We start from the raw sequence: 26,058 nt of genomic DNA, 5'->3' as shown, positions 1-26,058 counted from the left end.
ATATATACTGCCTGGCCAAAAAAAAGGTAGCTTTAGCTTTGATTACGGCACGCATTCACTGTGGCATCATTTCCACAAGCTTCTGCAATGTCACAACATTTATTTCAGCCCAGAATTGCATTAATATTTCCCTAAGATCTTGTATTGATGATGGGAGATTTGGACCACTGCACAAAGTCTTCTCCAGCACATCCCAAAGATTCTCAATGGGGTTCAGCTCTGGACTCTATGGTGACCAATCCACGTGTGAAAATGATGTCTCATGCTCCTTGAACCACTCTCACAATTTGAGCCTGATGAATCCTGGCATTGTCATCTTGGAATATGCCCGTGCCATCAGGGAAGAAATATACTGGGCGTTCAGTATATTCAGGTAGTCAGCTGACCTCATTCTTTCGGCACATAACATTGCTGAACCTAGACCTGACCAACTGCAGCAACCCCAGATCATAGCACGGCCCCCACAGGCTTGTACGGTAGGCACTAGGCATGATGGGTGGATCACTTCAGCCGCCTCTCTTCTTACCCTGATGCACCCATCACTCTTGAACAGGGTAAATCTGGACTCATCAGACCACATGACCTTCTTCCATTGCTCCAGAGTCCAACCTTTATGCTCCCTAGCAAATTGAAGCCGTTTTTGCCGGTTAGCCTCACTGACGAGTGTTTTTTTTAAGGCTACACAGCTGTTTAGTCCCAATCCTTCAACTTCCCTTCACATTGTGCGTGTGGAAATGCTCTTACTTCGACTATTAAACAAATCCCTGAGTTCTACTGTTGTTTTTCTACAATTTGATTTCAGCACACGTTTAAGTGATCACCGATCACAATCATTCAGGATTTTATTCCGACTACATTCCTTCCTCGAAGATGATGTTTCCCCACTGCCCTTCCACTTTTTAATAATGCGTTGGACAGTTCTTAACCCGATTTGAGTAGTTTCAGCAATCTCCTTAGATGTTTTTTCTGCTTGATACATGCCAGTAATTTGACCCTACTGAAATAGATTAACATCTTTTCCATGACCTTTTCCAGGTCTTTCGACATGGTTGTTTAACAAATGAGAAGCTACTCAGTGTATCAGTTAGGGTTAAATAACTTGTTGCCAGCTGAAACATAATCACCCATGCAGGGATTGTCTGTGTTTCACAACACGCCTCTTTAATGTGGATGGATCTTTTCTCAGCTCCACTCCTAATAAAGGCTTTGCATATGAGCTCTGAGAACTAAGCTCTGAGAAACAGCTTCTTATCAAGACTCCTGTCATCTCAAATTGATAAGATCAGATAAAAAGACAGAAATGAAGACAAAGTGACACAGACAGAGAGAAGAGGAAACCCTTCTAGTCTTGGGGCAGCATGGTTCTTTGATATTTAGTATGTTTGTCTCTCAGCATTAGAGTCTTGGATTCAAGTCCCTATCTGGGAGGAGTGTCCATGTTCTCCCCATGTCTGTGTGGGTTTCCTCTGGGGTCTCCAGTTTGTTTCACAGTCCAAAACATGTAGGTTAGGTCAACTGGCTATCATACTAAATTGTCTTGGGTGTAGGGAATGATTATGTCTGCATGCCCAGTGGTGGACGGTTCTCTCTCCTGGGTGTTGTCCTCTCTCCCAGTGGTGGGTGGAGCTCTGTCCTGGGTGTTGTCCTCTCTCCCAGTGGTGGGTGGAGCTCTATCCTGGGTGTTGTCCTCTCTCCCAGTGGTGGGTGCAGCTCTGTCCTGGGTGTTGTCCTCTCTCCCAGTGGTGGGTGGAGCTCTATCCTGGGTGTTGACCTCTCTCCCAGTGGTGGGTGGAGCTCTATCCTGGGTGTTGACCTCTCTCCCAGTGGTGGGTGGAGCTCTGTCCTGGGTATTGTCCTTTCTCCCAGTGGTGGACGGTGCTCTGTCCTGGGTGTTATCCTGTCTCCCCTCCCTGCACCCCCCAGTCCTTCAGGGACTTGAGGTTTCTGGTTGACAGTATGAGAGTAAGCTCTGTGTGTGTGTGTGTGTGTGTGTGTGTGTGTGTGTGTGTGTGTGTGTGTGTGTGTGTGTGTGTGTGTCAGGGGGCTGAGGTTTCTGATAGAGTGTCATCATTCATATCATCATTCTAGTCATTTAAACTTCTGTTCCACTTACATAAATCTCAGCACCTGTGGGTTGTTCCGAGGAAGAATCCGCAGGCCGTGTGATGTGAAGTCAGCGTTCACCTTTACAATTACTACATTTAGCCGCTAATCTTGTGTTTTTTCATTACTCTCTGCTACATGGGGGTTACAGCAAAAGTGTGAACACTTCCAGTGTTGGATTTATTTAAGACAATCAGCATATCAAAGAACACTGTAGCAGTTAATTCAGCCTTCAGGACATTAATGTTCTTTCTTTCCTGGCCTCAGTCTAGGTAAAAAACCACTAATATTACAGTAACATGAACCTCTCAATCTCCCACAGTCAAGTGACTCCCTTTAGCACGAGTGTGTGAAGCCACCAGTCCTAACAACAGTTTAATCACACACACTTTAAAAACACTTCTGTTAAATATCAGTATTATTTTATGTTACAGGTAACAACTAGTGCATGTGCAATCATAAAAAATGTCACGTCATGTCAAATTCATGCCTATGCAAATCATTTTTATTGTTCTGGACAAGATTCATTTAAGGATCACAATTTTGTATTAATTATGAGTGATTATATTTCTCATGGGTATTCTGGATAAAATCTTTTCTGAATAAGAGAAGACACAAAAGAAGTGAAATGTTTCTTGATGAAATAAAGAAGATAAACCGGACAAGTGGACTCAATGATGTACCGATCCCTCCATCATAAAGCAACATTTTTGTGAAAAGCGTTGAAATGAATATGAGGAATACTGACTGCAGAAAAGGAATCCTCAACCCCCCACAGACTGATGCATCATGATGGAGAAATTTATAAACACAATGATTACGAGGCAACACTGAGGCATCACGGGGGCATACACAACGACACCTCGTGGGGCTGAAGTCCTGCAGTGACGTCCTGCAATGCTGTGGTCTGAGGTCCTGCAGTGTTGTGATCTGAGGTCCTGCAGAGTTGAGATTCAAGCTAACATCCAACACAGGGGAAACACGTCCAAGTTAAAAAAACAACCAAAAATAAAGATTAGAGAAAGCAATGAATGTATGTTCACACACACACACACACACACACACACACACACACACACACACACAACACACACACACACATACACACACAACACACACACACACACACACACACAACAAACTTACACATAAACACACACACAAAAAACCCCCAAAAAAACATGCTATACAGGGTTTGGTTTAATCCTTTGCTTTTTGTTTTTGTTTTATTTTTCTATATTTGGTCTTTAAAGGCCTGAAATAGTGTAAGAATATGGACCTTTTTGAGCGTTGTTGGCAAATTATGTCATTACTGCTGAGATTTCCTTCATTGTAATAGATATACATCAAAAAACTCACATCCCTGTTGCACTGGGCTGCTGTCTGACTGCGAGTTTTACTTGTGTTTCATATGACTGTTGTTTGACAGAGACTGTCTTTGAACTGTGGAGAGTAAAACCCATTTGGCAGTGTGAATATTTGCACTATTACCAGACACAAGAAGCTGCCTAGGTGCTATACACAGATCAGTGATGTGGACAGGTAGGAAGAAACCACAGTGTGTGTGATTCAATAACAAAAGGAAAGACAGAACACTAAAGGAGCAAGAGTAAGAGAAAGATCTCTCTGGGCCTCTCACTGTCACTAACCACAGAGCACTGCTGGCCTCCCAGTTTTGTCAGTAATGCATGAGTTACACAGTTAATCCTACATCGGCAGGAACGACACCAAGCTGTCCTAGTATTGAGCAGTCTGTGAGCAGTCTGTGAGCAGTAACGGCTGTACTGAGCAGTCTGTGAGCAGTCTGTGAGCAGTAACAGCTGTACTGAGCAGTCTGTGAGCAGTAATGGCTGTTGTTTCTATGGACAGGAAAACCTACACTTGTGAACCTTCTAACACAAGCAAGTTGTCAAACCATTAGTGCCAAGAAGAACTATTAAGTTGCCTGTGTGCTTAATAAACAGGGTCTTATTTAACTTAATTAATTAACTTAATAAATGGCTTTAATTAATGAACTTTCAGTATGCAGCTCTGTGCCACCTAATAAGGCTTACACGGAGTTAAAAGAAAGTCTCTGGATTATGCACTACCTGTGCTAAGGGAATCTTAGTAAGATTATTTTATGAATTTAGATTAATTTACTGTCATGGACGCTTAAGTTAGTAGTCAATAAGACAAGAGCCAAGAGTGTAATGAACAATGAGCACTTGGTGTAGCACAGACAAAAAGAAGCTTCATACACTACAAAGATCTGCAAATTTCAGTGGATTAAACATAGAGTCAATGATACATATTTGGATGTGTCTTTTAAATGGCATACATTCTGTAAATTCCTGTTTTCCTAATCCCACAGACTAATCCCTAGATAACTGCAGTGCAAAGAAAACTCCCATGACCTAGACATGACATTTTAAAGTCTTGTTTCCATAAGCTCCGTAGATGAGCTCATATTCAATATTTCCAACTCGGTTTTGGTTCAAAGCTTGTATCGGAGTCTTTTTGATCAACAGGCTTTTATGTGCATCATATTTTATTTTATTTATCAGTCTAAGCACACAGTGCTGAAGCAAAGACACACTGACACTTTCTGCTTAAAGGCCTTTGTGCTCAGATAAGGCTGTCAGATCCCCTCCAGCACAGCCTGTCCCAGTGGCTATCCCAGCAGGTAGCGGCACTGGTGAAGACACTGAAAGTGCTTGGAGGGGTTAGCAAAAAGTCAGTGGAACTGGTATCAGCGGCAGTTTATCGAACTGTGACATCTGAACCAAGATGTGTGAAACTGTTGAACACCGTGGATGACACTATCTGGGCTTCAACACACTATCAGGGTTCCAACACAATCTCGGCTTCAACACATGATCTGGGCTTCAACACACTATCAGGGTTCCAAAACACAATCTCGGCTTCAACACACTATCTGGGCTTCAACACACTATCAGTGTTCCAACACACTATCTGGGCTTCAACACACTATCAGTGTTCCAACACACTATCTGGGCTTCAACACATTATCCTACCCTCCAAAATCTGATGACACTGCCTGCAGTGTGGTTCAATTAATCTGCTCTAAACACAGGAAGAGCGTGATTGGATGGAGCAATGTTGGAGAGCCTGATTGGATGGAGCGATGTTGGAAAGCCTGATTGGATGTAGTGATGTTGCTGGATCAGCTAAAGAAGTTCTGGCTTTGTCTGCAATTTAAATAAGACAATGTGTCAGGGTCTGTAAATCAAAAATAAATTACATAAATTACTGTTTGGTGTGAATACATGTTGAGACATGACAGTCATAGAGTAATTTTATAGTCTCATAATCTACACTCACAATTACATATATTGTATAAATATAGTGTAAATGTGACCACTACAAACACCAGATGAGAAATAATACATCCCTCAGACCGACGGGTTCTGGTATTAAAGTGTTGTAATAGCATGTCTGTCATGAAGAGGACATGGACGGTACTGTAGGTTTGTGGACCATAACAATCACACTAACCAGCAATCAGTGTCTGCGTTTCATTTGTCATTGCAAGTAACTTTTTTTCCTTTTGCCCTGGGAAGCACTGTGAAGAAAACTCTGGTTAAAGCTGGAGATTTCCATTTAGATAAGCCCCTCCTGTCTGATGGCTGCTACACCTTCTGTCACTCTCAGAACCCCCCCAATCCAACCTCCTTATCAATTACAAAGCCACTTTCAAGATGCGGTTAATAGGATGGTAATGTGGTATTGGGTCTGGTGAAGATGAACCATTGAAGGTGGGGTTTGGCAAACATGTTATTGCCCTTGAACACAATCTGGGACCAGAACAAGATTTGCATCTTAATACATGTAGATGACAAGAGAAAATTAAAACACCAGCAGTCGTGGTTGTTGTGTTAGCAAATGCTAGGCAAATTTTTGCATAAGTGTTTCTGTGACTGCCTTCAGTGCATATAGTGGAATACTTATAATTTGTAGAATTAAAATATATACACAGAAATTAAGTTCACACATTATGTCACGACACGTATGTTGGCATATTTAATCATTTAAGAGTGGTAGAATGAGATTTATATATTACAATATAATTTCTGTGTAATTTCCCAGTTTTGTCTGTAACTTCAGATCACAGATTCATTTGAGTTCAAAAGATTACAAGAACGCATTAAATAGGAACTCCTTTCTGTGCCTAGAGACTAATTCACCAAAACTCACAACAGGAGATAACAAATGACTGTAATGTATTAAGAGTGTTTAAAAAAGTGCACTCATCAATTATCTTCACCATTAAAGACAACGATTTCTTCATTTTGTTTTGTTAAAATATCAAACCTATTTGTAGACCTGAAGAGATCTAAAGAAAACCAAAGCCAAATGCTTTGCTATTTATTAGTGTAAACAAACCATCAAGCTGTACTGTCTAACTTCAAGACAAAGTACAAAACCAAAATAAATACATTTACATTTACATTTACATTTATGGCATTTAGCAGATGCACTCATCCAGAGAAACTTAAAAAAGTGCTTTGTCATTTACTCATAGAATATATCCTAGCTAGTACAGTAGGTTAGAGTTCAAGATACCAATGAACTAGAATACTGTAGAAATACAGGGATCAATCCTGATGCCTAGAAGTGTAAAACACATATAAGCTCTATAACAGACAACAACCAGTGACAAGAAACAATAAGTACTAGAGTTTGTTAGTCAACAACAGAGCAGTCAACATCAGTGCAATAAACAATACCCTACTAGTACAAGTTTCAGTTACTTTATATAGGAGCAGGGTCAGTGGTCATCATAGGAGCAGGGTCAGTGGTCATATTTGTCTATCTAATGATATATTTCATATATTATATTATATATAATATATATATTATATATTTTAATCAGGCAGCAAACCCAATCTCCCTAGCCCTACTGCTAAACCCAATCTTCCTCAACTATAGTTCAACCCTAGGTAGCTAATTAAATGCAGTTTAGTCCTTCATCATATGCAAAATGCACAGTCCTATTATTTCACATAAGTTTCATGGAGCATAGACAGACGTCTCTGGAGTATTTCTGGGAAGTGTTATTGGACAGTGAATACTGGGGTCTGTGGGGTCACTGACATACATACTGATATTAGCATCAGTGTAATGTGCACAGTCCTCTGTGTCCTTAAAATGCTTATGGAGCTGAAAATATTCACATTGTTCTAAATAAAGAGACAATTTGTTTAATTTCTTACAATGTGAAGCTATCAGCAGAGAAAGAATGTGTGTGTGTGTGTGTGTGTGTGTGTGTGTGTGTGTGTGTGTGTGTGTGTGTGTGTGTGTGTGTGTGTTGTGGTGGTCAGAGGTCACTCAACAGCTTTTACTGTGGCATTAGTAATACTTTGGGTACAAGAGACTTATAGTGTTACTGAAAGAGGCCTGTGCTCTGAGACACTGTGCTCTCTTCTACGGGATTATCTCTATCAAAGATTACACTCTTCCATAACCAGGGCACAACCAGATGGCCTTGTAGTGCAGGCCAAATAATCTAGAGCTATATAAATCTACAGCTATATAAGACAAATAATCTAGAGCCATATAAAACAAATAATATTTAGCTATATAAATCTAGAGTAATTTAACCTAAATCATCTAGAACTATATAAATATAGAGCTATATAAAACAATAATCTAGAGCTATATAAACATAGAGCTATATAAAACAAATAACCTAGCACTATATAAATCTAGAGCCACATAAACTATATTATAAAGGTCTAGACTGTCTGCCCATTCAGTGAGTTCACATACAGTAGAATGATACCATGGGTCTCAGTGTTTAGCACACATGTTGAATACTCGATTAGTGTGTTCAACATGATCACCAAAGGTTTTTGGTTTTTTTTCCCCATTTGACCTGCTTTATTATTAACTTGCATGTCAACAATGATCTTTTTACTTAAATGATTTTAAAAACACACATGCACACAAACACACAAATGTGAGACTCAAAAAGTGCATGTAGATACAGGGCTGTTTCACCGAAGGGGCCATCTGAATGGCAAGGAACACTCACTCAATCACGTCCTCCAGACGGCCCTACTGCTCTGCATGCCGCAGACTAATGAGGAGGACGGAAGAAACAGCAATGCCTAACATCAGGGGTGAAGCTGCAGATACAGTATGGAGAGTGTTCGAGCCAAGCTGCACACTCATAGATTAGAAATGTCAATAGACTTTATTTTTAGCAGGAGAGAAGTGCTGCCTCATACAGCCAGGGTTCAATAGCAGGGAGGCTGCATCACATTGATCAAAGCCAGCACTTTAAAATTAAACATAACTGCTGGATTTATTAAAATGGCTAGTGAGCAGAGCTGGTGGCCTTGCAGTGCAGAGGAACAGAAATCTACAGCTAGATAAGCCAAATAAGATATATGATAAAGGTCTAGACTCTAGAGTTACGTAAGCTATATAATAGAAACCTCGGCTTCTATATGCTGTATAACAGAAATACAGAGATCTATAAATCTGAAGGAAAAAAATAAAATAAATATAAATATAAATATAAATATAAATAAATATATATATATATATATATATATATATATATATATATATATATATATATATATATATATATATATATATATAAAGAAATGTAGATTTACATAAGCTATATAATAGAAATATATATATTTCACATATAGAGAATATCTATATTTCTCTATGCACCCGTTTTCTTTTCCTCAGTTTGGACAGAGCACTCTCCACCATTTCACTGCGAGTTATACTGTGTATGACTATGTATGTGACGAATAAACCAAACTTGAAACTTGAAACTTGAAGTTGTAACTGGGAAATTTTATTTTTCAGATATTTAAGTGGACTTATTTTTACACAATTTACATTAAAATCACACGCATAAATGTTCTGTGTGTTGAATGGTCTTGGGTTCTTTTTTCTGACTTGCGCTAGAGCAGGTTAATGTAGTTTTAAGATGTAAAACCTCTAAGTCAAATAGTTTGGCTTGGCTCAGGTAATTTTCAAGTTACACAAGATACACAGTCAAATATGTAGAAAATAACTGCAACACATGAAGTACAAATAAATATGCAAAATAAATAAAAAATAAAATAAAACAAACAAAAAGGACCATAGGTGATGTATATGAAATATAGTAGATTTCTTAGGGAATACAAATGTTAAGGTCAGTTACTGAACTTAATTAAAAGATTTTATTTCCCCTAACATGATTTCAAATTTTGCCATGAGTTTCAAAGGAAATGGCGTCAGGCACGTCTTGACGTCATCTCCAGGGTGCCTAGCAGCGGCATTACAAGGTCGCCTAGCTCGTACGCTAACTGCTCTCACGCGCTGAAGATGTTGTCTGTTGTGGCTCGTGCTGGAACGGTTTCCCCGTATCTGCGAGCCGCGTGCTTGGCCGTAGCGGGGCCGCTGAGCGCGGTCAGTCCTGCGGCGGTCGTGAAGAAGGACACAGTGCTGCTAGACGCCAATAAACCGTTGCTCTGTGGTCATTGCGCCAGGACAGGGCCTACAGTTTCCTCCCGCTTAAATGGTGAGTCGAGCGTCCCGGTCTCGTCCTGAAGGCCTACAGTTGTAGTCAAGGACACGCTGTGTCCGCAGGAGACCGTACAGAGTAGACTGTATTATTATTGGTTCAAAAACATGTATTTTAAAGACCTTTACTGAGCAAGTTAAGTGGCGTAGGCTTCGAGGTTATTCAGTTACAACTCAAGGGCGTCTGTTAGCATGCTAACAATCGTTTTATAAAAACATTAAGTTAGCATAACGTATCTAGCCTAGCCCTGTCAATGTTAACAGCAACACTGATGCTGAAGAATGATGTGATTTAGTTCAAATAAACTCCTTGATTGAAGCGTAAACTAAACTAGTTAGATTTTCTGTTTTGCTTACTTGCTAGTTCTAGCGAATAGTGTCCCCAATGCTAGCTAGCTCGATAGTTAGCTAATGAAATCTATGCGCTAATAGTTTTTGTTTTAACCGGTAAACGAACTGGCACAAACTGTTGCATTATGCACACGATTCTCTTGTATCTTGTTGAAACTCGGTGGATAGATGACTAGTTACATTTGCTTTTACCTTTGGATTTCTGTATACAGGATTTGTAAAATAATTGTAGGTAGGGTATTGTCACAGCTTTGTATTTCCTTTTTAGCCGTAGCAGGAGTTCGTTTTGCCCACACGGACATCAGAGTCCCTGATTTCTCTGTTTACCGTCGACCCGAGGTGATGGACCCAAAGAAGTCAGCACAGGACAGCGGCGATGCCCGGAAGGTCTTCTCCTATCTGATGACGGGCTCCACAGCTGTATTGGGCGTGTACGCAGCCAAGACGGTCGTCACACAGTTCATCTCTTCCATGAGTGCTTCAGCGGACGTGCTGGCCCTGTCCAAGATTGAGATCAAGCTCAGCGTCATCCCAGAAGGCAAGAACATGACCTTCAAATGGCGAGGGAAGCCCCTGTTTGTCCGCCACCGCACAGAGAAGGAGATTGCTACCGAAGCCAGCGTTAATCTGTCAGAGCTCCGGGACCCCCAACATGACAAAGATCGTGTGACTAATCCCAAATGGGTTATTGTCATTGGTGTGTGCACTCATCTGGGCTGTGTGCCGATTGCTAATGCTGGGGAATATGGTGGCTATTACTGTCCCTGCCACGGCTCACACTATGATGCATCGGGTCGCATCAGAAAGGGCCCTGCTCCTCTCAATCTGGAGGTGCCCTATTATGAGTTCCCCGATGATGAAACGGTGATTGTTGGTTAAAGAACTTCAGTTTATTTTCAGCATACTCCACATTGTATTTGCTGGCCTTCTGTTTGTCATGCGATGCATTGTTGATGGTTGGTGGTTAGCACAGGATGAAATGTAAGTAAAAAATGTATATTTTATTCGATGGCATGTCTCGCAAAGTTCTTCTTTTACCTCATTAATCTGTCTCTGAAATACCAAGGGTTTTAAATTGTAAGGGTGTGATTATTTGGGGGACAGTCATGTTGTAAAGACTTGTAGAGAGAGATTCTGTTCAATCCAGGACTGGTGTAACCTGAGTGTAGAATACCTGCAGGACAGACTTCAGTCAGTTTTCATTGGGTACAAGACAAATCCAAATAAATAATTATATCTGGAATCTGGCTTTTGGACTGTTATTTGTTGGAAACAGCTGGAGTTAGTTATTCACAAGAACTTTGACCAACATTTTGCTTAAATTATTTTATCTCATCTGTCTGAAGTAGCAGTTGAAGATGTTTACATGAAAAAATGTGCCATGTTGCTCTGATTTGTATCTAAAGCAACTTTAAGGGTGTGTGTGTGTGTGTGTGTGTGTGTGCGTTTGCGTTCGTTCGTTCGTTCTTGAGCACATGCATTATTGCTGAATTTGGCACCACTGATATAATCTGGTTATGCAATGGTTCTGTCCATGGGCACAAAACTACCCTTTGGTTTTGGATCAGAGATTACAGTCGTGTGTTTAGTGTGAGCGTTGTTACAACAGCGGCACTGAACTGAGATGCTTTTACTCACACTCTAGTGCATGTGTAGAGTGAAGTATTTTAATGGAAGATGGCACATGCTGATTTGCTATTTTACAGAACTGGAACAGCAGATGTAATAATTTGTAGTGCTGCTGTGAAGGAACACTTGTAGCATTTTTTATTCTCTCAGGCTTAATAATTTTCTAAAAATCTTGTTCATCATAATCTTTCCAAAAATATTTTCTTAGATTTATTAGTAGATTGATGGCTTTGGACTGATGATAAAGCTCATGCACATCCCTTGACCCTACTGCAAACCTCAGCTCCACATAACTCATGCATAACCCTTGACCCTAATGCAAACCTCTGCTACCCAGCAGGTTTATCCAACACATGATCAGGTTGATGTAGCATCTGAATTTCAGGGAAGGTTCGGTTCCACCTAATCTCTGCAGAACTCTACAGTTTCAGGATCTGTGCACTCTGGCGTAGACACTATACCTCTGACAATGTCATTGTTAGGTTGAGCTGCTGAAACAGCTCTCTGTGTCCTTTCATTTTAAATGATGTTCTCTTATTTTGAGTATTTAACATGTGGCTTCACTCTTAGTCGCAATGAACTTGGCTGTGAATTTTGTCAATCAGGACTAATCAGTATTCTTTGCACTTTACAGTTTTTGTTTTTGTTATAGCTGTTTGATAACAGCTGCACCAAATGTCATTGCACTTACAAGCATGAAGATGGACCATCAAAGTATTAGTGTAATCTACAAGTACACCAAAACCAGCACCTTATTATATCACTATAACCACATACATTAAGCAAGTTTATGTAATCTCCATCCACAAATAGTCTCAAGAAGAGGAATGTTCTTTTGCATTTTGTTTAAACAAGCAAGCTTAAATCCCTGATTAACCTGCATGACAGTAAAACAGAAGGTAACAGACAGTGCTCATGGTTGTAGGTTAAAGAGCTCTCAGCTCCTGTAGTGGTAGTGTTCCTGAGGTGAAAAAGGGTGGCATTATCAAAATTCAATAGATTTAATTATATTATACAATGCTAGATAGAGGATTTACAAGTTGACTTGCAGCAATGATAAGATCATGGTTTATAATACTGTCCTGAACATAATGTTTTCCCAATGGCTTTTGATGAAGTCAAATGCAGTGGCTATGTACAAAACCTGATTTGATTAAAAGCCTTTGAGAAAACTGACCTTAAGATATAAGTTCAAAAAAATGTTTTGTTTTTTTTTCCGTTTCAAGTTCAAAGCGTCAATATACAAAGCCAAGACTGCGAATATGCTGGCAGTTCTTTTCCATGTAGCTGTTTTAGCTGTAGCCTCTCTCAACACTGCTGTTCATGCCTCGGTCCCAGTAGGCAGATTAATGGCTGATCACCTCGTCTTGCACCACTGAATAACAACAATCTACGAATAAAATTACATGATCTCCTTTCGTCTCTGTCTGGGAAACAATGTAATGCACAAGTGCGGTGACGGTTTTGTCTATCCGTGTACTGTGCATTCACAGCGAATGAGTTAGACATATGATATAAATTGCGGGTCACTGATTTGCTGAGACCTCCAGCCAAGCACAGCTTGTTTATACAGCCAGATAAAATGTCCTCGCTGAATCCCCCTCCACCCCCGATTTTAATCGTGACATTTTTATATAGAAAAGTGCTGTAATACCAGCTCTGACTGGGTTCACTGGCTGTACTACCAGCTCAGACTGGGTATACTGGTGAACTCAATATGTTTGTTTTTTCCCTGGCTTGTTTAACATTTTCATATGGTTAGTGTTAGGTTAGGTTAGGGTTAGGATTAGGTTAGCATTAGGGTTAGGTTGGGTTAAGGTTAGGTTAGCATTAGGGTTAGGGTTAGGATTCATACAGTTGCAGTGTTGCAAGAAGTGTCCCCCTTGTGGGTCCTGTGCAGTTCCGTGCATGAATTGTTTCTAATTAAATGGCTTGTTTGTTAGGGTCTAGGGTTTCATTTTTATTGATTTTATTAAAAACATTTTTTTAATTTTATTTTATTAAAATGTTTCATTTTTATTGATCTCATTCTTATACTGAGGGATTAGGGTTAGTAATGGTTAGTAATGACTGCTGTTCTTTATAATCATTAATATGGCTCTGATAGTACTGTAGTGCTTAGGGCATTTTAATATGTTTAACACACTTGTTTCTCAACTGTGTTAAACTGTCCTCATGCTGCTGGACTAGGGTTAGGGTTTATGGTTAGGGTTTAGGGTTCCTGCTATATCTCATGCCTCTGGTGCTCTGCTGCAGTGCGTCCTGATGCCCTTCAGTGATGACATCATCACTCTGACATCAGTGAGGGGCTTCACCACATGGTTTTGGAAAGTCTTCCTTCACAAAAGGTACACCACGGTTCCTCAAGTGCCTCTTCAGGAGCCTCTACCAGTTACATTCTACTGGACATATTCTGGTTAGATGCCAAATGTACAACCAGTGTGTCCAGAATACTTTCCCAGGCCTAAAGTGTCTTTTACAACCTCACAGGTAAATTCAGCCTGAATACCCAAAGAACGATTTAAAGATCGTTCTACTAAGGTAGATGATGGCTTTCATGAAGATAGTCAAGGGTTTTTGTGCTAGAATAAAACTGGGGAATACAAAATGTAAATAAACAGGTAGCATGTCAACCCCCCAGACTGCTGCTCTCATGCAAATCTTGAAGTGAACTGATCCTGTCGGACTTCAGAAGAAATGTTTGTTCACATGGGACATATACGACTTATGTCAGAAGAAGATAACTCCTCAGTGAAAGTGTACAAAAGGTCGAAAACAATTAGCCACAAAATTTCTGGTTTGCTTTTCCTTCATCAGAGGTGTCAACCTACATATTAATACCCCATTTATCTCTGGGGTGATCAGATTACCATGAAAGATTTATTTCATTCTGTGATTCATTTGAACTTGTTTTGCATAATTTAGCATCGTAATCAAACTCTTTCTTTCTTTTTGACATGAGGTCTTTTTTCTCCACAAACATTAAATCTTTGTATTGTTGCAGCCTCTATTGACCTCAACATTGATCTTCAGTGAAGCAAATGAACTGTAATCACTTGTACCTGATTTTTCCATTTATTTTAGAAGAATGATATCAGTGCATGCTAGAACTGCACTTTAATATTAAACATATAATACATTTTAAATAAAATAAAATAATAAATTTTATATTATTAAATACACATAGTTCACAATCCCTATAATATTATACTATACATACTAAAGTAATTTTCTTGTATCTTGCTTTTGAAGTATTTTGCTTTAACGTGCCACACGTCCAAGTCTCTTGGTAACATCAGATCATGTGTGATACATATAAGTACATTTTTGCGTGTAATTTCATCTCAGGCCCTTGATGGGTTCATGACACCAGTCTCTAAGACCATGCACCCAGACAGACATCAGCAGGTGCACTGAACACTCTGGGAGCACTGAACAGTCTGGGAGCACTGAACACTCTGGCCTCTGTCGTCTCAAAGATACTACACTTTATTCCGATACTATTCTGACACCGAATTTGAAGTGATTCTTGTCTTTCACTCCATGTTAAGGAAAGGCCATGTTAAGGAAATTGCATTTTTAAAACTACACACATTAAATATTGTAAAACCCTTTGGTTGTTATGAGCTTAACTTTCTTACCTTAAATGTGGCCTGGCTTGGAAGTAGCTTCTTGGACAAAGAATAAAGCCATATTGTTTATTTTTAAGACTCTTTTAAACAATCATGGTGTGTGCATGTGTATTAAAGGCATGTAACGATTTGTAGAGGCCAGGTGCTGAGGAACACGGCGATGTGTGTCTTTGTACTGTTTTCTGATTGCTTTGTATGTAAGTGAATAGGTGGAGATGGAGGAATGGTATGAAAATTGTCAGGTCATTAGGGGAAATTGATCACTGCTTTTCATATCAGACTGCAGCTGGATCCTACTACACCAGCCCCCTCCTGTAACATCCAAAACACACACACACACACACACACATCCCTTCACATGCACACACCCCTTCACATGGTGCCAAGAATGGAACCAAAAACGACTCTTCACTTTGGAATTAAGTGTAGAACTGAGATAGATATGGAGGACTGGAGAATAATCACGCCTTTTCCTGTGGGTGCAGATACGCGTGTCTTTTCCTGTGGGTGCGCTCGGAGCTTTTGTGCTCTAACAAGCAGCCACTGATATGTGCTTAAGGCTGTATGACTCCTGTAAAGGGCTTCATTAAGCCCGTCAGTCAACAACAAACAGCACTGCGTCATCCTCTCCATGTTGAGCAGAGGAGGGAGTGACGCCCTGGGTCACCCTCAGGGCCGCACACCACTGAATGAGCAATCACTGCACAGAGCAGCTCCACTTTATACAAGTTTGTTCTCCTATTCATCTCTCTCTCTCTCTCTCTCTCTCTCTCTCTCTCTCTCTTTCTCTCTCTCTCCTCCATCTTCTGTGTTTATCTCCCACTGATGCAGTCTCACTTCTGCATGCCTCTTTTCTTTCCTTGTTCTAGTCCCATTGAGTCAGAACATCCTCTAATCTGGCTGTGTGGCTTCACCCTGTCATTTCAGTGTTATTTCATTTTTTTGCTCTCTTTATCTTCTGGGTTTTTTTCCCTCATCCCCTTCTTCCCTAGATCTCTGCATCCATGCAGGAAGAGGGCAGCATTTGCTCTGACTGATGGGGACATGACTCCCAGCAGGGCCCGTAATCTCATTTATATCAGAGTAATTAGCACTTCTTTGAACTCATAGCAGATAGCATATCCAATTAGTCGCCTCTCCCGTTCCTCAAACATCATATAATGTATTTCTGCCTGCAGAGTCATAAACAATAGACTCAGCACACAGTTTAAGTGGGAGGCATAACCCATGTAAGACAGGGCATAAGAAGCAATGGTCTGTCACACTTCATCACACCTTCAGTCTGCTGCTAAACACAGGCTAAACTCTGGCTGGAACCTGAGCTGCTGCGCTGATGTGTGTGCTTGTAATTTGTGTCCATCCTTCAGAATAATATTTACTGTGGCACATGAATTTCACACTTTATAGCAAGTTAAATGTTTGTTTTCTGAGGTATTTTTTATTTGGTTTATTGAGCTTCTAAAGGCTAAGCACCAGCTAATATGAATGTGTCAAACACATGAATACAGAGAAAGCTGAGTTTCTATTTTGTGATTATTGATAATTGGAAAATATTTTTACAAACTTAAGGAAAATGGCTTAAGAGAAATTGTAGTTTAGCCTACAGTTTAGAACTGTAGGTGATGCAAAAGTTGTGTTGTCTTGGGCTACCATGATTCACTGTACAATGGGACCCCCTGCACAAATAGCCCAAAGATCCCAAAATAAAAAAAAAAAGCACAAAGGTTTCACCTTTAAAAGGGCACATTTGGAATTTGGATTACTCCTTTATTTTAAATTCTCATTTCACACTTGAAGATTACCTGAAGAACTATGGGATGTGCAAAGCCACACTCACATGATGACTTGATCTTAAGTCTGCTGCTTTTCTAACAATATGGGCATGTAAAGAAAATAAAGAGATGTGTTCAAGAGCCTCTGTTGCTATCAGAAGATGGTCGTAAAGGGATGGACATGGTCATCAACAATACTCAGGTAGACTGGTGTTTAAACAATACACAGGTAGGCTGTGGTGTTGAAACAATACTCAGGTAGGCTGTGGTGTTTAAACAATGTTTGACTGGTATTTAGAGAACTGCTGCTCACTAGATGTTGTCTCTTTTTCAAACCATTCTCTGTAAAAACTAGAGATTTTGCATGAACATCCCAGTAGATCAGCAGTTTCTGAATTACTCAGACAAGCCCGTCTATCACCAACAACCACTCCATGTTCAAAGTCACTTAAATCACCTTTCTTGGTGCATTACGTATTTGCTGGGCCGTATGTTTTCTGATATTCCAGGATGACATCTGTCATTTCTTTTGTGTATTCTAAAAAATGGAGGAGAAGACTGAAAGCATGACTGGACAGTGATATACTGACAGTTAGCCTTGTGCGGCAATGGTTTCAATTCCTGATTCTTGTACATGTCAGTCGTTCAGTCATTCAATGACTTGTTAATTAAAAACAACAACAAATAGGTTATTGCAAATGAAACCTATGTTGTTAATTGCTCTGACTAATAGCCATTGAGCTGAAAAGTGACATTTGCCATATTTTCCAGTCTAACTAAAATACCACCCTGTTGGTTGAAGATTCACTTGGTTGTAGATCCATTTTTAAAGCCTTATTAGGAGAGATAGGGACAGCTAAATCACCCAAGCACCCTAGCAATGGCTCATAGTTACAAAGGCAAAGCAAGTTTATTTAGATTGCACCTTTCATACCCAACGACAATTCAAAGTGCTTACCAATAGATACTATGGGAGATGAAGCAGAGCTTATCAGCCCAATAATACATCAGTTTTTGTCTTTGGTGACCCTAGCTAGTCCAGGCTTGGGTGTCCTGTTCCAGCTCCTCCCAAGTTAAACAGGGCTTAGCTTTTCAGTACCTGGAATAGGTGTGAAGGGAATTGGAGCATATTTACTATATGTGGACTGGATTTGAGAAATTCCGCTATACACTGCATAATATATATGATATGCTTTACTGCACTGGTGTTCAAATCTGGACCTTGACTCGAGTCCAGGATTTTGTAATCCCTTGTAGTTGATTTTGTAATCCCTTGTAATTGATTAAATAATTAATGTAACTAGTTGGTCACTTTGTTGACATACCAGAGTCCTCGATAAAAGGAGGGTGAAAAATGTGGAGGTTTGAATACTTCTGTATTAATGAAGGTTTTAACTGAAATTCCACAGGGAGTCATAACTGCTGTATGATATGTTGCAGTGAATAATAACTGCTTTTTTCACAGCATTTAACCAGTGCAACTTATAATTATGACTGAAAACATCTTTAGTAATTGAAAGTTAATGATCTTCCTCAGGGGCCCCAACAGTGGAAGGACTTGAACTGGCAACCTTCTGATTATTAGAACAGTACCTTAACCATTGAGCCACTACTGCCTCATACCATTGCTTTATGATATGCCAGTTAGTCATAACTCACTGCTTCTATTGGCTGAAGAAGATAAGGTCTTTGGATTGTTGTAATATCACTCAAAGTGAGTCTAGTGTTTTTCTCCCATCAGTGGGGTAAATGCAATTATTGTGTTTTATTAATGATTACTGATAAATGGTGTTTATAAAAAATGGCAGATATTCTAAAAAATATAGGAATTTTCTAACTAAATGCACATATTTTTCTTCTTATAGTTAACCAGGTTTTAAAAATAGAAAGGCATTTGGAATTATAATGATCTGAAGGCAATAAATAAATAATTTCCCTTTAATGGTGTTGTACAGAAAAGACAACAATTTACCAAATTAAAAGCATATGTAATAAACACAAAATTAACATAGCTATTGCTACATAGCTTTTGTACATCTTGTTTTTTCCAAGACACACTGCAAGTACAATTAATGACGTAACACACCAGCCTATTACCACTGGGACAGGAGTATGGCCCTCATGTCCAGCAAGCCTGATATGGAGAGAAAACCACCTCCCTGTTCAGCACTCAGGAGGAAAAAAAGACAGAACGGCTGTTAAATGTCAGTGTTGGAGTCATGGGTGAGGAGAAGTGAATGAAACCTGGATGGGAGTGAACCCTGTGTCCTGGGTCGATAAAGGTCAGGAAGAGGGTCATCTGGATCTGCTCTGCTGCCCTGGATGCACTAAAGCCTGACATTCAGTTTTCTCTTGCAGAACTGCTGGCCAGACAGAGTTGCAGGGCAGAAAGAGTGACCTGATAGAGAGGCTCAGTGCCTGCATCTGCTGGGCACACAGAGCAACCTGATGTCACCATCAGCTTAAAACACAGCAGCGTGGACCAGGTCAAAGGGGACGAGGGTGAGATCACTGCAGGCTTCAGGCAGACAGATGAACAGATCCACAGCACTCACACATCACTCATTCACAGCATGAAACATTTCCACACGAATGACGACTGGAAGGGTCAGTCTGCTTTCAGCTTTGCTGTGAAACCAGCCAGGTTCATCACAGAAAAAAGAGCTTCTGTTCATGGCATCTGAGGCAAGCTGGAGTACAGACATGCAGCAGACCGTAGCCAAGACAACCAGACAGTACCGTCCTCCTGCCATCCTGGTAAACAGGTGGCTGAATGTTTTCATTCAGTCTGTCCTCACTGTCTCATTAATGAAAATCAGTACATGCTGATCAGAAAGAGGCTAACTACTCCTCTATTTCTTGAAGAAATATTCCCAGTTTTACCATTTGCAATAGCTTTTGAGTGAATGGGGTATCAGGGTGAGTGAGTAACCAGTCTGATTAGTTTGTCTGTTTTTGTCTTTTACATAGTGCCAGAAAAGGATCCAGATCAAGATGTGATGCATTATTTACAGAATATTGACATTATTTCCAAACTATCCACAGCACTTTGAGAGTAGGCAATGAAGTTACTGAAATGACTGCAGTGTGAGAGGATTTACCAGAAGACTTCACTTTTCCAACAGATTCATACTTAAATTTTGTTTAAAAAAAGTCTATAGTGTATTACAGCAGTCAAACTCATACCAGTAAAATGTAATGAAACACATTACACTGAGAGAGTAAGTGAGAAATAGATGTCCTTTTCCTTCCAGGGCTGCTCCCTCTAGCATTAGTGGGTGTTGGCCTTTAATGGAATGCTGTGGTGTCTTTTGCAAAACACGTATGATGTAGATAAATTCAAAAACTTTTTACCAGAAAATAATTTTGACTTTTTAGCAATGATGCAGACATTATTTTGCACTGGTCTGGTCATGTTATTAAAGAGTAACACTAACCTGTACACGTCACACAGAACCTCTACCAGTCTCCCCTTCAGTAGCTCACTCCTCAGAGTGATGGGAGATGAAGTCTACTATGTGAACTTGATTGGCTGCAAGGACAAGTACCAACGTATAACACTGCCATTATTGTCTTTCATCTTTTGCATCCACTGTAGTGCTCTTTGGTCAACTTTCTGCTATGTGGTGAATGGGTTGCAGGTCGTCTTCTTCCTCTTGAAGCAAGACTGCTCTTAATCCACTCCCAGGTGCAGCTGTCTGCACGAGGAAGGGCTTTTCTCAGTCTGGGCTGCACAGAACAGGCTCAGAACCGAGGTGGGCTTTCAGGTCTCGAAACGCTGCCTCACATTCATCTGTCCATCTCACTCTTTGGGGAAAACCCTTAATCTAAATCTGTTACTACAGCTGCTCTCCTAGAGAAGTTCAGAATGAACCTGCACTACCAACCGACCAGTCCCAAGAATGATCGTGCTCTCCTCTGGGTCATCCACTGCTTCCATTTTACTGACTTGTTGGCAGATGACTCCTCCCCCTAGGACTTAACCCATGAAAGAAAGTTTGCACTTTGCCAGGTGATACTTGGTTTGGTTAGCTGTCAACTGCGCATTTGCGATGCATTGCAGCACTGCTCCTACATGTTGTCATGCTCTGCCCAGGTCGTTCTGTACATCATCATCAATATATCCTCTGTGCCATTGAGGACCTTGTTCATTAGCCGCTGAAATGTCGCTGCCGCTCCATGAAGGCCGAAAGGGAAAATTGAGAAGTGGTATAGGCCACTTGGTGTGCAGAAAGCCTTCAATTCCTTCGCTGCTGGCATCAGAGGAACTTGCCAGTACCCCTTAAATAGGTCTAATGTCATCAAATACTTCGCCCTACCCACCTTTTCTATCAGCCCGTTCGCACTTGGCATTGGATATGGGTCAAAAGCTCATACTACAATTTTGAGAAATCTATGCAGAATCACAAACCTCCATCTTTTTTCAGGACCAGTACCACCGGACTACACCACTCACTCTGTCATGGCTCCATCACTCCTAGTTCAAGCATAATTTCCATCTTCTTCTTCTTCAGATCTGGCATCAGGTGTGCTGGCACTCTGCAGTTTGTCTGTCTGATGGGCACGTCCTTCAGAAGATGCATGTTGTTGTAATGTTGAACAGGAAGGAGGCGGACGCATGTGCAGAGAGGAGCGAGATTTATTATTGGCAAATCCAAAATCAGAGTCGTTTAGGCAGTCCAGGGTCATAGAGCCGACACGGAGAATACGGAGGCAAATGGGGAAGCAGGCTATAACTAAGGCTAGGAAACACGAAGGCTAAGATACACACAAAGGCACGGAATACAAAAAAACAACCATAACAAAACACATTCAGAAATTCAAACATTCAAAAATTCAAACAATGAACAGCCACGACCAAGGCACACAGCAGGGTTTAAATACATGAAGTAGAAACGAGGGACAGGTGTACGCAATCAAACAATGTGAGGACAAAACAAAACTATGGAACGGAACTAAACACAGGACAGGGAAAACACGGAACATGGAAAGGACTGATCGTGACAGTTGTGCTGCATGACAAGTCTTGCTTGGCTCTCCTCTGCAGAGATCTGATGGGATGAGTCTCTCCAGCTGTCTGCGCTGTTCTGGCTCTAGATGTGACAGGTCGAGTGATGTACTGTCCCCTCCTTTTGATGGAAAGTATTGCTCCCGTGACTCTTCCTCTTCTTCCACAGCTCTAATCCACATCTGTTCTGTGACATCCACTTTGGGCTCTTTCCATGCTCTAAGCATATGGAATATATGCTTGGCAGGTTCATATGACATGTGTCCAATCCATTGCAAGACCTTGTATGGTCTCTGCTTCTTTGCTAGGATGCTTGAGTATGATCTTGGCAGAACAACGAGGGCATTTTCTAATGGAATGATCTCTCTGTTCTTCACTGCTCTCTCCTACCCCTCCTTTTGATGCTTCTGGACTGTCTCCATGTTTTCATGGACCCTATCTGTCAGTGATGCCATTGTCTCCCTCATCTTAAAGACACAGGACAGGCTGTTGAGTTTTTGAACAGTGGACCCCTAACCTCTCTGCCATAGAGCAATTGGAATGGAGAGAATCCAGTGGATGTAAGCGAAGAGCAAATATGGGAGCGATATATCCCAGTCTGCATATGTGTCTGGCTTTCAATATCTACTGGAATCTTTCAACAAGGCCGTCGGTCCGGGGGTGGTAAGGTATGGTTCCTATCCCCTTTATCCCTAGGAGCTTAAAAACTGAACTGAACTGATTGGACATCAAATTAGTGCCTTTGTCTGAGAGCCTTTCTCTCAGTATGCCTATTTTGGAAAGTAACTGCATCAGAGCATTGACCAACTGGCATGTTTTGACTTTGCTTAGGGGAAATACTTCTGGGTAGTGAGTGGCATAGTCATAGATTACTAGTATGTATCAGTTTCCTGACTGGCTTCTGGGTAAGGGACCAACTATATCCATCACAATCCATGCGAATGGAGTCTCTTCTATCTACAACATCTACATGTTGCCTGGGCCAGTAAAACCTACGCACTATCCTGTCAAGTATTTTAGTGTGTCCTAAATGTTCTGTCCATGGTTCTAAATGTGCTAGTCTTATTTTCTCAAGCTTTATAGTACTACCAACTGTTCATGGTCACTTTTAACCTTGTAGAGGACATTGTCTTTTAAAACTAAACAGTTATGACTTTTGTATGCTGCCTTGTCTTTGGCACATTTTAAGTGGTTTAAGTGCCTCATCTTGGCTCTACAGCTGTGCTACATTATTGGGAATAACCTCAGTCTGTGTGTTTGGGTGTTCTAATTTTTCAACCAAAACTGTGCCCTCTACCTTGTCCTGTCTTTTTTCTCTTTTAGTGTTTTTCATTCTGGGCTCTTTGCTCTTGGACAAGCTGTTTGTCCTTTTCGTGTTGCACATGAACAAAGTCCTGAAGCATACTGCTTAGCTGCTCCAGGCTCAGATGTGCTCTCCATGTTGCCACTTGCGAGCTAGTAGGGAGCCGTTGACTTTATTTGCCATCTCTTTCTCTGCTCATCTTGAGGCACACTTTGCATTGGCTGCAATTTCTTGGGAGACATCTTGTACTTTGTCCTTGTGTCTGGTGAAAGATTCCCCATTGAATCTGTGAAAAGATTCCCCATTGAAGCATGGTATAATCCTTGGGAATCCCAGGATTTATGCATGGTTTTTGCATCAAGGACAGAGTACAGGGTTCACCACACCAAGAGTACAGGACACCTCCACATAAGTTTAGTGTGCTCAATTCATTGTTGAAAATTGTGAAAATAAAGATAAAGATAAATAAATGGTTTTAAAGTAAGTTCAGTAGGACTCCAATGTTCCTCAAATATTAATCAACACTGGACTAGACTTCAGTACCAGGCTGAAATAGGATTAGCATTTCTATTAAAGACATTTCGTTGACACATCTTTCAAAACCAACATACAATTATGAGTGAGTACAGCTTGAGCAACTGAGGGTTAAGGGTCTTGCTCAGGGGCTCAACAGTGACAGAGGTAGGGCTTGAACCAGCAACCTTCCAATTACAAGTGAAGTACCTTAACCACTGAGGTCCCAGTCAGTAAATATTCATTAACTGCCTATACCTCATTAATACTCATTAACTGCCTATACCTCTCATCTCAGCAACTCTACCTACCTTCTACCATTCTACACCCCCTTAAATACAAGAAGTGCTGCCCTGGGCTAAACCAATGTCTCAGGCAGGTGACTCTACAAAAGAACAATAAAATCAGCCTCAATATATTACAATATTTCAATGTCAGTCCTGTGCACAATTCAATGGGCATTACATCAATACATTTACCGCTAAACCTGAACCATTTGTTGACTTAGTCCTTTTCTCTCTATAGGTGTTCTTCTGTGACTCCCCCCTTCCCTTGTGTGGTCATGGGCCCTTCTGACCTGTATAAGGGTTGGAGCTGCTGCAGCTTCCACTCTTATGGAACCAGAATCTCAGGTAAGTCTATTTCCTTGAGTCACTGCATGTTGTGTCAGGTGTTTTGCTCTCTGGCAGGTGACATGGTGATGGGGCAGGTCTCTAACTTCATTACAGTCTTGTCTACAGTGCGCACCACAGAATGATCAATGCCACAAAAATCTGAAAACTGTTACTGTGCCATCAGAATGAAGCATGCCTCTGCGCACAGATAGAAAACATACACACCTCCTCCCAAAGCTTGAATATAATGCTTTCTGTTTAGTTACATTAGTCACCCACTTCAAATTGAACAGCTCTTAACTAATCACCACTAACCAAGTGAATGGAGTTGCTCTGCTGTGTCTGTTCCAGCTGTTGGAGCAGTTTGGTTTAAATGGTGACCAGTCATCATGACGCATGCCTCTCTGGTTTAAATGGTGGCCAGTCATCGTGACACATGCCCCTCTGGTTTAAATGGTGGCCAGTCATCCCTCTGATAACAAACTATTATCTATTGATATCTATCTGATAGCAAACTATTATCACTGACAGGGTGGTGATAGTTTGTGTTATTATAAAATAATAATCCACTAACACAATGTATAATGCAGGCTTCTATCCATTATATTGTATGGACATGTCATTCATGAATAAAAGAATAAGCATCAAAACACATTTCCAAACCAGAACAGTGATGAGGCACTAACTGCTGCTGAGTGAGGGTTATGGTGTAGGTTGTTGGGTTAGGGTTATGGTTAGGGTAGTAGGATTTTGGTGAGGGTTAGGGTTTTAGGGTGAGGGTAACGGTTCTGTTAGGGTTAGTGTTAGGGTTCAAGTAGCGTCATGGTGAGGGTGAGATTTAGGTTACAGTTATAGGGTGAGAATGAGGGTTAGGGGCTAGGTTGAGGGGGAAGGTTAGAGTTAGGGTTATGGGTTAAGCCGATGTAGAAACTGTCAGCCAGACAAGCTTCACTGTCTTGAACATAGTCTGCTGGATGACCTGTAGTGACCTTAGTAGAGAGTGTGGAACCACTGTTATCCAAACGAGGTTCTTCTGCTGCACATGCAGGATGTTTTGCTGATTAAACAATGAGAAATTGTTAATTTATTAACTTCTCTCTGGGCCTAGTAGAGCTCTCTCTCTCTCTCTCTCTCTCTCTCTCTCTCTCTCTCTCTCTCTCTCTCTCTCTCTCTCTCTCTCTCTCTCATTTAATGTGAGGTGTTTCAGCTTTTGTAAACATACATTTGTAATGTAAATATATAACAGCATGGTGCTGCAAGGCCAGACATTTTTACAGTTTCACAGTTTAATCTAGCATTACGGTGCCAGTGGGGATTGATTTGGCCTAGGTCATGGAGTAGGCCAAACTTATGTGGATGCTTAACTATGTGCTCAACTAAAAGTGATAATTAGGGCTTAGAAGTGGGTTGTTGGTGGAGAGAGACTGTAGGATGGTGCTTGACTCTCTCCTGTTAGAGCACACATGGAAAGGACAACACTTGCAACCATGTACTCAGTGGTTATTTGAGAAGTTGATGATGATTTTAAGTGGGCAAGTTTAAAGGTAAAACCTTATAAATCCAGAAATCATTATGAGAAAACAGGTGCAGGAAA

At 40.7% G+C, this 26,058-nt stretch overlaps 1 protein-coding gene across 1 annotated transcript; it reads left to right on the top strand.

The window, feature by feature from the left end:
• Nucleotides 1-9,380: 9,380 nt before the first annotated feature.
• Nucleotides 9,381-11,236, top strand: uqcrfs1 (ubiquinol-cytochrome c reductase, Rieske iron-sulfur polypeptide 1). Its single transcript, XM_081706459.1, has 2 exons — nt 9,381-9,640; nt 10,262-11,236. The coding sequence occupies exons 1-2, from the start codon at nt 9,445-9,447 to the stop codon at nt 10,870-10,872; spliced, it is 807 nt and encodes a 268-aa protein (XP_081562585.1). The 5' UTR covers nt 9,381-9,444; the 3' UTR covers nt 10,873-11,236.
• The last annotated feature ends 14,822 nt before the right edge of the window (nt 11,237-26,058 follow it).

Source organism: Electrophorus electricus, chromosome 23, assembly GCF_041902795.1.
Source record: "Electrophorus electricus isolate QZ-2024a chromosome 23, ASM4190279v1, whole genome shotgun sequence".
Taxonomy (NCBI): domain Eukaryota; kingdom Metazoa; phylum Chordata; class Actinopteri; order Gymnotiformes; family Gymnotidae; genus Electrophorus; species Electrophorus electricus.
The sequence above is the reverse complement of the archived record's forward strand: the minus strand, read 5'-3'. Positions and strand labels throughout refer to the sequence as shown.

Excerpts from the sequence above, each read along its gene's own strand:
- uqcrfs1 (XM_081706459.1), top strand. The coding sequence starts at position 9,445 with ATGTTGTCTGTTGTGGCTCGTGCTGGAACGGTTTCCCCGTATCTGCGA. Across the intron at positions 9,641-10,261 it reads AGTTTCCTCCCGCTTAAATG|CCGTAGCAGGAGTTCGTTTT; the intron begins GTGAGTCGAGCG and ends TTTCCTTTTTAG.